At 52.2% G+C, this 12,026-nt stretch overlaps 1 protein-coding gene across 1 annotated transcript in view; it reads right to left on the bottom strand.

Annotated features, from left to right (window-relative positions):
- Positions 1 to 11,260, bottom strand: part of Pou2f2 (POU class 2 homeobox 2) — a 22,577-nt gene extending 11,317 nt beyond the window's left edge. Inside the window, exons 1-2 of the mRNA XM_029531987.1 lie at positions 11,192 to 11,260; positions 10,637 to 10,915 (exon numbers count right to left, since the gene is read on the bottom strand). Of these exons, the coding sequence (XP_029387847.1) occupies positions 10,637 to 10,915; positions 11,192 to 11,218 (306 nt within the window). The 5' untranslated portion in view covers positions 11,219 to 11,260. The remainder of the gene's footprint in view (positions 1 to 10,636; positions 10,916 to 11,191) is intronic.
- Positions 11,261 to 12,026: the final 766 nt, after the last annotated feature.

Here is a 12,026-nt window from a genome sequence, read left to right on the forward strand (position 1 = left end):
CCTTCCTTCCTTCCTTCCTTTCTTTCAAGATTTATTTATTTAAGTCAAGTACACTGTCATTGTCTTCAGACACACCAGAAAAGGGCATCGGATCCTATTACAGATGGTTGTGAGCCACCATGTGGTTGCTGGGAATTGAACTCAGGACCTCTGGAAGAGCAGTCAGTGCTCTTAACTGCTGAGCCATCTCCAGCCCTCAACCCTTTTAAGACAAGGTTTCTCTGTGTCGCCCTGACCATCCTTGAACTCACTCAGCAAAACAGGCTAACCTCGAACTCAGAAATCCCTGTCTCTGCCTCCCAAGTGCTAGGATTAAAGAAGTGTGCCACCATTGCCTGGCAATATACTACACACACACACACACACACACACACACACACACACACACACACACACAGAGTTTAGAGAGATGGCTCAGAGTTTAAGAGCACTGACTGCTCTTGCATAGGAACCAAGTTTGGTTCCCAGCACTCACATGGCAGCTCACAACCATCTGTAACTCCAGTCACAGGAGATTTGATGCCCTGTTCTTGCCCCCACGGCAAGAACAAATGTTTATATCTATAAACATTTTTTTTTTTTATTAAAAAGGCAGAGAGCGGGGCTGGCAAGATGGCTCAGTGGGTAAGAGCACTGACTGCTCTTCTGAAGGTCCTGAGTTCAAATCTCAGCAACCACATAGTGGCTCACAACCACTCGTAATGAGATCTGACTCCCTCTTCTGGTGTGTCTGAAATCAGCTACAGTGTATTTATGTATATTAAGAAATGAATCTTTGGGCCGGAGCAAGCAGGGACTGAGCGAGCAAGGCCGACTGGAGCAAGCAGAGTTCCTAAAAATTCAATTCGCAACAACCACATAAAGGCTCACAACTATCTGTACAGCTACAGTTAAAAAAAAAAAAAAAAAGACAGAGAGCCAGCATCTACAAGCCACCCCAGGAGGGACTGATAAACTTGGGTGGGGCAGACCTTGGTGTTAATACCCCAACCACAGATGCACCATTTCCTTCTACTGTGAACTTTAACCATCTGGCCTGCACTGTCTTTTGTCCCCACGTGTGACAGCATCCAAGCACTTGGCCGCAGCCTGGCTCAGCCGGGCCTTTCCTCTCCTTGAGACATTCCTGCCCTCTGACCCCTTCTTGTCACTCAAGCCAGAAAGGAACCTCCAGTGCTTGTCACTCAGCCCAGGCCTTTGCTGTTTATGCTAAGACCCGCCCCCGTCCACTTCATTCAAGTCTCCATCAATGCTCTTCCTCAGGGCGGCCACCTGCTCCCCTATCTCCTTTTTCCTGTCACGAAGACATTCTTCACATCACATTCTCCTCTGTTCTGCTGGAACTGCTTCCTGTCTTTCTCTCCAGCTACGACAGACACACAAAACCGTCTACTTTATCCTCACCAAGAAAGGCACTTGCTCGTATCCAGTTTCCCACTCACCCACCCCCAATTTGCTGAGTGAAGGAGATTTTAGTGTGGAGCTAGTAGACCCGGCTTGGCCAGTAGGAGGCCCCATCGGTTTACAATCCAGAGGCTGCTTGGCTCTCTTTAGCCACTTGGGGGCGCGCTACTCGAGCCTCAAATGGTGGAGTTGAGTGAGCTGACAGTTGCTGGAGGAGACCCTGGACAGCATATTTTATAAACCAGCTGTTTTGTCTCTAACAACTGGGAGGGTTGGCATACCCTACTGAAGCTGAGAAGGGAAGAGTCCAGCTCTTTTCTACAATTCAGTTTACTATGTAGCCCAGGCTGGCTGGGAACACACTATATAGCCCAGGCTGGCCTCAAACTTGTTATAATCCTTCCTGCCTCTGCCTTCTCAATGCTGGGATTATGGGTGGGTATTACCATCACCACACTCAGCCTGGGAAGGAACAGTTCTTGCTTCCAGTGCATACGCTACCCAACAGGTTACAGGACAGTTCCGACGATGCTTTGCTAAAGACAGACTGGGGACAGAAGGACAGATACACAGCTAATGCGCTACACGGGTGAGGGCGTGGCGGTGTAAGCGATCACTTTCTCATCAGGCCTCAGTCCCCACTGGGGGTGAGGGTGGGGGTGGGGTAGAAAGCTATGTGAGTGAATGGGAAGAGGTCAGGGCCCCAGAGCTGGCCAGCTGCGACGATGGCCCAGGTGCTGCGCTTCACCCCAGTGCACAGAGAGGAGGCCCTCACCCCACCATGCCTCCCACCCCTGAAAAGCCCCCCCACCATGACTGGAGGGTGTTGGCAGACGGTGACCAGGTCTGGATACACCCTTGACTTGAGAACAGGCCGGAGAGAGGAGGAAGAATCCGAACTGTGGGAAAGGAGAGAACAGGAGCTGTCACTGCGTTCTGGAGGAGGGCGCGTGGGGGATGGGCAGCGGGGTGACACTCTCAGTGGGTACAGTTTCGGTTAGATAGGAAGGAAAAGTTCTGTTGTTCTGGTACAGCAGGGAAGTAGCTGTAGTTAATGACATATTGCATATTTCCAAACAGCTAAAAAAGAGCGGGGTGTGGCATGTGGGGTATGCTTGCCTGCAGGCAGAGGCAGAGGCAGAGGCAGGAAGTTGAGAGGTTCAAGGTCAGCTTGGGCTGCATAGAGATTTCCAGCCCAGAATGGGTTACAAGAGACTGTCAGAAAACAACAACAACGACAACAACAACAACAATTATTATTATCTGTGCTGGGGACTGAACCCGGGACCTCAGGCATGCCAGACAAGTGCTCTACCACCAAACCTGCACCTCAGCACCTGCTTGCCCCCTCCCCCCCACCCCAACCAAAGACCTTAAATGTTTCCACCATACAGAGATGATAAATATTTGTGGTGACAAGTATGTTAAATAGCCTGACTTTGGAGTCACGATTATTGAATCATTCCTGCCTCTGGGTCACAGCTTTCTTATCTGTGAAATGAGAGAAAACCGGGTAATCCTTCCCTGGGTTTCACTGGGGCCTGAGTGATGTCATTATTCAGAGAGCGCTTTAGAAATCTGAACGCATTACTTACACACAGGTGCGAGCCACCACTGTCCCCTCACGCATCCTACCCCGCCGTGAGCTGTCAATGGTGCGAGCCCCATCTGCCTTTCAAATCTGTCCTCTTAACCAGGGACAAGGCCCAGTGCCCACCCAGGCTCTGTGGAGTGTTAGCCAGAGATAGCGGCCTGCCTGCGTGACGGCCCCAACTTGAGTAATTAAGAGACTCCTCAGGCTAGCTATGGAGGTACATGTCTTTAAATCCCAGCACTCAGGGAGGAGGCTGGTGGATCTCAGCGAGTTAGAGGTCAGCCAGGGCTTCATGGTGAGACCCTGGTGGTGATGCTGCTGCTGGTGGTGGTAAATTCAAGACCCAACAGGTCCAACGAAACCCTTGCTTCTTTTCTAATTCAGAAAACCAACCAGGTACAGAAGCCCAAATCCCAGGAATCAATTCTTGGCCAATGCAATCCATGTTCCTATGCCACATCCTTCCCGTGCAAGCCAGCCTCCCCTCCCACCTGTGTGCCCACTTCCCATGGCTCCTCTCGATTCTACATCTAGATCTATAGCCCCTCTTCCCATCAGCCAACACAAGGAGCCATAAAGGGGTGAATCAAACCACACCACTCCCCTGTTTAATGCCTCTCAGAAGACTTGGTGACTGCTTTAACTGCCTGCCTGCCTGCCTGGCACATAACAAACCCTAGGTATGGATTTCAGGCTGCCCCATCTCACCGTGTCGCCAAGGGTGGTCTTGAACCCTTCTGATCCTTTTGGACAGTGCCTCCTGCCTCCACCTTGTGAGATCTGAGATTACAGACAGGCGTGCGCCAGCACCAGAGGTTTATGCAGCGCTGTAGACGGATCCCAGGAACTCATGCAAGCACTCTTTTATCAAATGGCCATGCCTCCAGCTAAAACAACTGTGTTTTGTTCTTTTGAGTTAGGGTCTCACACTGCAGCCCAGATGGTCTCAAACTCAGGGCAGTCTTCCTGCATCAGCCTCCTGAGTCCTGGATTTATAGATATGTGCTACCAGCCCCGGCTTTAGAATAATTTCTAAATTATAGAGTAAATTCTGTCTCAGTCCTCTCCCTTATGCCTGCCTCCCCACGCTCTTATCTTTGTACACTCGGGCATGCATGCACACACCTGTATACATGTGTATGTATGAATGTAGGGACAGGGTATCAGTCACTCTCCACTTCATGTTTTGAGACAGGGTCTCTCACTGAACCAGAAGGCCAACAAGTCAGCTAAGCTGGTGGGCCAGCAAGCCCCAAGTGTCCTGTTGTCACAGAGCTAGGATCACAGGTAAGAAAGAACTGTTGAGCCCGCGATTGTTACAAGGATGCTAGGGATCTACCTGAGTCTTCACCATGCTTTGTCAGTGTACTTTACACACCAAGCTGTGTTCCCAGCCTGTGGTGGATTTGTTGGTTGGTTGAGACACTGTCTCACATAGCTAAGGCGGGGCCCTGAGTCCTCATCCTCCTTCCCCCAACCCCAAGTGCCGGGAATCACAGGATGGGCGCTGCCCAGCCTCCTTGTCCACCCCACTCCAGCCGTATGGCTTCCCTCTGAGCCTTGCTCAAGCTTTCCCTCCCTGCCTGTATCTGGGCTGTTTCCCAACCCCAGCCCCCATCCCCCATCCCCCCCTTTTCTTTCAAAACTGACTCACCCAGCCCTCGGTTCTCAAAGGCCATCTTCTCAGTGAAATTTTTCCTAACCACCCATTAGACCAGCCCCTCCCTTTCCCACGAGGCCTTGTTTCGTTTTGTGAATCACCTTTCCTCTGAACCACTTGTTGCTGGTGTGTGTTGTTTACGGTCTGTTTCTCTGTTTCCCACACCATCCTCAAGGACCGCCGGCCACGGGTAGGCGCGGCATACACCGGGGACTTCATGGATGGTGCTTTCATGGAAGTGATGGTTCCAGTCAGTGTGCTAGGAAGGGTTCAGAGCACAGAGCGCGGAGCAGGAGGTGGGAGCTGTGGTGCTTCCGCGGTGCTTCTGGGGGGGGGGTTGATGGAGGGAGTAAGCGTTCAAGGCCCATGTGTGGGCTATAAAGAAGTTCAAGGTTAACTTGCGCCATGTAGATTCTGGTTTTTGTTTTCTTTTTCTTTTTCGAGAGGGTTAGATCCGCCTGCCTCTGCCTCCCAAGTGCTGGGATTAAAGGCATGCATCACCACTGCCCGGCTAGATTCAGTTTGAAAAAAACGAAAGGGAAGGAGGCTGGAGAGAGGCTCAGCAGTTGGGAGCTCTTACTGCTCTTAGAGGACCGAAGCTCTACGCCAGCTCAGCGGGCACCTCATAGCTGCCTGAAACTTCAGCTTCAGGTCACCTAGCCTCCACAGACACCCACCCAGACATGGCATTTGTTCACATAAATACACACAGGTACACATAGGATAAACAAACAAAAACAAACAAACAAAAGCCTAAGTTTGGTCAGGGAGGAAATTAAGAAAAAAATAAAAGTAATGGAGGGGCGGAGCCAGTGAGGCCCCATGGAGGGGGGGGGGGCAGTGAGGCCTCATTCCACAGCTCAGGAGATCCTGACTGGGTCACTGAACAAACGTTGGAGAGACATTCAACAGGGAAGAGGAAAAACTTGTGTTCAGAGTCTCCCAGTGCGCATGTTACCTTTTATTGAAATTCCAGGTTACTGCACATCCTGACCAGGAATCAGGAGGCAGGACTGCCGAGTCCAGAACTCCATAGCTCTGGTCTATCTGCTGACCCTACACTACTGTTCCTTTTTTAAAACAATAGGGCTCCGCTCTTCTATCTGGGACCCGCCTTGCCCCATGCTCAGGTTCCAGGAGTGAGAGGCAGTTCTCCAAGGCTTAGTATGGATTCAAAGGAGGCCAGCGGATACATCTGTTCTCCTGAGCAGGGAGACGCTGGGGACATTCTGCTTGCTCCAGAAAGACATTGAGGAGATGTCCCTGGAGCTGAGCCCAATACTCCACAGCAGACCTTTTCAATGATCTGAGCCAAACATTCCTGCTGCTCTTCAGCCACCCAGACATCAGCCTTGGCCAGCATGATGCCCAGCCATGCCTATCCACAGTTATCTCTCCCTACCACCTTCTGAGCCTGCCAGCTTTCCTACATCAACACTGCTCACTGTCCGTAAACCTATCCTCCGGCTTGTCCAACTTTGAACTTCCACCACCTCCCGGTTCCTGGTTCCAAATTCCCAGCAGAGCAGACCCCTGTGGGGAACGCATTTCCTAGACCCTCGCGGCCTAGCAGATTTCCTTAAGCTAGGAGATGTCCTGTATTCCTTTCCAACGCAACCAATACAGACCGATGTTTTCACAGTTGTGTTAAGTTTCCAGTCAATACCCACCCCCGCTCCAGGCATTCTGAAAGACCCCCCTGAAGAGCCACCTCCCCTTTCCTTGATTGAAAAACTGTAACGACAAAACATCCCTCATTGATTTGATAAACATCCACACGGCTCAGTAGAACGCACCATACCAAGCACCAGACGGGCCAATTATCCAACTGTATGTAATATAATTGTCCTTTCAGAGGGACAGCTTAGAAGCTGCAGGGAAGCAAACTGACAAACAGTTTACCTGGCAGGGGAACTATCCCTCGTTACTTTATATTATAATATCATTTTAAAGTGGTGGGGTCATGAATCTTTTTTTTTTTTTTTCTTGTTTTGTGGTGCTGGGGTTTGAACCCCGGCCTCAGGCAAATAAGGAAAGTACTCTACTGTGTTTTTACAGAGCCACACCCCAATCCCTCACTGAGGGATTCTACAAAGGGGCTCTAGTACTGAGCCATGCCCCAGCCCCTCACTGGGGGATTCTAGGCAGGGATTCTACCACTGAGCCATGCCCCCAGTCCCTCACTGGGGGATTCTAGGCAGGGGCTCTACCTCTGAGCTACACCCCCAGTCCCTCACTGGGGGATTCTAGGCAGGGGCTCTACCTCTGAGCTACACCCCCAGCCCCTCACTGGGGGATTCTAGGCAGGATTCTACATTATGCTATACCTACAGCCTTAACAGTGCTTCAGACCGAACTTCTTAGTATTTCCAAATTGTAACACATTTTAGTTTCACTACAAGCCAGGGAGTCTCCTGGGAGGCAAAGACGACTGTGACTCATTCCTAAGTCCCTAGATTCTGCAAGGGTCCAACACACAGGAGGGCTGGGAATGCAAGTGACCTGACTGCAGGGCCAGAGCAGAACAGGCAAAAGAAGTGGAAGTGAACAGAAGAGATGGCAGTTCAAGCCCAGGAGCTGGCCTAGAGGCCTGGACCATGGGCAAGTCAGGGCAGAAGATGCTGTTACTGGTCCCTGTGTGCTACCCAGCACACTGGAGATACAGCACAAACCACTCCTAAGCAAACGGGGCCACAGGCCAACTCAGCTCATGAGAATGAGTCCTTAGAATCTGTACTCAGCTTTGATCCTGCTGAGGGGACTGAGTGGAAAGATCCAGAATGAGAGTGGCTAGGAGGGAAAGGAGCAGGAGGAAAGAGCTTGCAGGGAGAAGTGCAGGAGATCTAGCCATCAGAGCAATGACAGGACTGCAGACCGTTGAGCATCAGCCTGTCGGTGGTCCTGATGCTGCACAAACACAGGAAGTGTCTATGGCTCACTCATAGCAAGGTGGCATGGCCAGTGCTACACCAGGCCCCCTACCTCTACTCCCTCCTCTACTCTGTTGAAAGATGGCTCCTTGGGCACATTCAGACACAACCAGAACAGGAAAACCCACACGGATTACCTGGATGTGGGGATTTGAGCTGAGTGTGATGGATGAAGAGGTGTTGTCCAGGTAAAGGACGAGACAGAGAGGAAAATGGAAGCAAAGGCTCTGTGAGGAGCCCTAAGACCCTGCACTGTGTGTGCTACCAAGCAAAGGACGTGCACCTGCTGCAGGAGTCTCTGGTGGCCCTGGTGGGAGGAGACTGGAAACCATGTCCCCGTGAAGGATGGCTGAAGCAAGAGCCATGACAGGCAGGCTGTGTGGCTAGAGCTCTGAGCTCCCAGGCCAGCTCTGACAATCCTACTCTCCATGTGACCCAAGGCGTGCTATCTTGTCACTGCAACTCTCCAGCCTTCTGAGCGATGACACGTGAATCCAGAGGTGTCATCTTTAGACACACTGGCACGGTGTCTGTTTATTGCCACCGGGTGAGCCTGGCATGGGTAGGGCTATGCTAGGAAGAGCCATCATGGAGCAGAGTGGTTACTGAGTCTCTGCAGAACCAAGCCCGAGGGGCAGGCAGAGCTCAGTGCTCAGGAAAGTCCTGAAGGGACACATCTGTAATGAGATGGACCTCCCAAATGGGTAAACTCCCGGTGAGGACAGCCCCACAAGAGTTGAACAGTTCCCCTTCATAGATAGCTCCCCCACGGACCGGGGGCTGGAGATAGAAGATAGCATGAGAGGAGGGAGGTGAGAAGCTACCTCAAGGATAGTAAAAGGGTTTCTTCACTACAGGATTTCCCAAAACTTTCACCACCTCAGAATGTGGTGAACTCAAGTGCTCGTAGAAACAAGACAGGCAGGAGTGGGCTGCAGAAGATGAACCCATCTGAAGGGCCAGCCTGGGCTTTTCCGCAACGGCTGACTTTGTTTTCTCTTTACTGTGGATTTATTTAACTAGTCCTCTATGTGTGCACACTAGGTAAGCGCCCTACCCCTGAGCCACGCCCCCAGCCCCTCACTGGGGGATCCTGGGCAGGGGCTCTACCACTGAGCCACGCCCCCAGCCCCTCACTGGGGGATTCTGGGCAGGGGCTCTACCACTGAGCCACGCCCCTCACTGGGGGATTCTGGGAAGGGGCTTCACCACTGAGCCAGGCCCCAGCCCTCCCTGGGGGATCCTAGGCAGGTGTCTACCAGTGGACTACATACATCTTCAGCCTGTCCTTTCACTGTTTATTTTGAGACTAAGTAAGACTCACCACATTTCTGTTGTGTTGTGTTGTGTTGTGTTGTATTTTTGAGACAGGGTTGTTGTGTTGTGTTGTATTTTTGAGACAGGGTGTCATTATGTAGGTCTGGCTGTCCTGAAGCTCACTATGTAGACCAGGCTGGCCTCAAACTCACAGAGCTCTGCCTGCCTCTGCCTCCCGAGTGCTGGGAGAAGGCTTGCCCCGCTCTGCCTGGCTAAGTCTCACCACCTTGGAACCACCGCTTGCAACCAGCCACCACTGTATGGAAAATATATCGGTCACTGTTGACTCAAACTGTGCCCAGCCCTCAAAAGACAGGTTAAAGTTCTGACCTAGGTACCTGCAAATATGACCTTATTTTGGAATAGGGTCTTTACAGACCTAACAAAGTTAAACTACGCTCATGAGATAGTACAGTGACTGGTGCCTTAATGAGAACAGGAAATCCGGACAGAGCCAAACTCAGAGACAGAGAGTCCACGTGGTAACACTGGCAGGTTGTGGAGTGACCCATCTGACCCACCTCCACCTTGGAACGCTATTGCTGGCATCGCCAGGAGCTATACACAAGAGAGGTTCTTCCCAAACCTTCAGATGGAGCACAGCCCTGCCGACATCTTAACTATGGCAGTGCAGTTTGAGACAACACATTTCTGGGGTTTGTTGGTTGGCTTTATTCTGTTGTTTTCTAGGTTTTGCTAGGTAGCTCAATCTGGATTCAAACTCATAGGGATCCTCCTGCCTCAGCCTCCTGAGTGCTGGGGCTGCAGATGTGCTCCAACATAACACACGGAGCTCCATTTCTGTCTTTTTTTTTTTTTTTTTTCCTTTGAGACAGGATCTCTTTGTGTAGCCCTGAACTACACTCTGTCCTGGAACTCACTCTGTAGACCAGGCTGGCCTCGAACTCAGAGATCTGCCTGCTTCCCCCCCCCCCCAAGGGCTGGGATTAGAGGCATGTGACACCTCTGCTCAGCCGTTTGTTTTTAACCATTGGATTGACAGCAGCTTGTAATAGCGACTCCAGGCAACCACCATAGCCACTAGTTCATGATCTGGGGTAAACGTGCCGGCTCCAATCCTGGGAGGATGAAACCGGTTTTAAACTCGGTTCATCGACCTCTTTACTTCATTCACTGATGAACCAAGATGCAGGTCTCTACTTCTAGGGAGTTTTGACTTTGTATTTTTGTTTGGTTTTGCTTTCTGAGACAGGTCTCCTGTAGCCTAGGCTGAGTCCTAACTCAGGAGCCTTGAACTTCTGATCCCTCTGTCTTCACCTCCTGAGCGCTGGGGTCAGAGGTGTGTTGCCATCACACTAGAATTACACTTGGGTGCCCTGAACCCAGGGCTTTGGGCATGCATGCCACGCAAGTTCTACCTACTGAACTACACTCCCAGGCCTGCCTGGAACACTAATTCTGATTCCCGCCCACACAGACACCATTCACGGGAACGAGGGTGGCAACTTCTGGTTATACTGTGAGCGCTTGGAAGACGCACAGAAACTGGGTAGCTTAACCCGCCACGAAGAGGACTCAGGTACATGGGCTACTCTTTGGGAGCCTTGCTTTAACCATCTGTAGGATGGGAAGGTACACTCTCCCAAGGCTTCTGACAGTTGCAGAACTGCCCAGCATCCAATTGGTGGACCAGTCACCCCTTCTGTGCGCACACTCCCTGCTTCAGCAGGGCCCTTGCTCAGGGGAGTAGGGTGTGGTATCTGCCCTTACCTGTGCTGTGAGCTGGATGGGTTGGGACAAGGTGAGCTGTGGGGTCCCTGGGGGCTGGCTGGTAGGCTGTGATGGTGGCAGGTCGCCTCCCCCAGAGGAGGCTGGGGTCTGAGAGGTGGAGGAGGAGGCGGAAGAGGTGGAGGAGGAGGTGGAGGCGGCAGCGGCAGCGGCAGCAGCGTTGGCGGCAGCGGCGCTGGACTGCTGGACGGCAGCGGCCAGCAGCTGGGCCTGAGCTTGCTGAAGGAGGAGTTGCTGCTGAGCAGGTATCAGCGCTGAGAGCTGCAGGCGGCGGCGGTGAGCGGTGAGCAGTGAGCGGGCAGACACAGCCAGGGCAGCAGGGGCAGAGAAGGCAGAGAGGGTTTAGGATCTGAGTCAAGCCGTTAATAGACACATCTTTTACAGGACAGAGGAGGAGGAGGAGGAGGAGGAGGAGGAGGAGGAGTAAGAGGAGTAAGAGGAGGAGGAGGAGAGGCAAGTGAGAGAGGGCAGCTGTGGCCCGGCCTGCGACAGATGGGAGGTTCTTACCCTCCACGTGCTCCTTCACCAGATACTTACCCCAGCGAGCTGGCTGCCCGTCAGCATGAGTTGGGCCTGGGGCAGATGAGGCTGAGCCGGCTGGGGGGGCGGGGGTGCTGCTGGGGCTGAATCACCACTGGGGTCTTCAGCCTTGATCTGGGGAGGAGAGAGGCAGGGTCCGGGACCCCAGAATGTTAAGTGGAGGCCAGAGAGAATGCCCACCTGTGAACCAAAAAGAGGGTATGTGTGTGGCTGTGACAGCCCTGGGCTGGCACAGGGGAGTGGGCTAGAGGAGCGGCCAGGCCATGGCTTGAGGCCTCTGACCACTCCTCTGGCCTCACAGTTCTCAAAAGTCAGTTAGGGCTTACCCACCCACCCCCAACCATCTGCTCACAAATGCTCTCCACCTTTGGAAAGCTTCCTCCTGGGATCAGTTTCCCCAGCTGTAAAATGGGAAACACTGAGGGAGGAACCTGGGCAGTCTCTAGGACTCGCACATGCCCCTCGCTTGCTTCAGCTTGGGATACAACTATTTTGTTGTGTTGCTTTTTGAGACAGGGTTTCACTATGTAGCCCTGGTTGCCCTGGAACTCACTATGTAAACCAGGCTGGTCTCGAACTCATGAAGATCCACCTGCCTCTGCTTCCCAAGTGCTAGGATTAAAGGCGTGCACTACAACACCCAGCTAGGGGGCCTCAGCTCTTATTTGTCCTTTGGAATAAAATTTTGTTGAAGGGACTGGAGAGGTGGCTCAGTGGCTGAGAGCACTGGCTGCCCTTCCAGAGGACCGAGGTTTGGTTCCCAGCACCCACATGGCCGCTCAACCATGGATTGGTAACTCAAGTTCTGGGGGATCTGATATATATATATATA

Source organism: Mus pahari, chromosome 19, assembly GCF_900095145.1.
Source record: "Mus pahari chromosome 19, PAHARI_EIJ_v1.1, whole genome shotgun sequence".
NCBI lineage: Eukaryota > Metazoa > Chordata > Mammalia > Rodentia > Muridae > Mus > Mus pahari.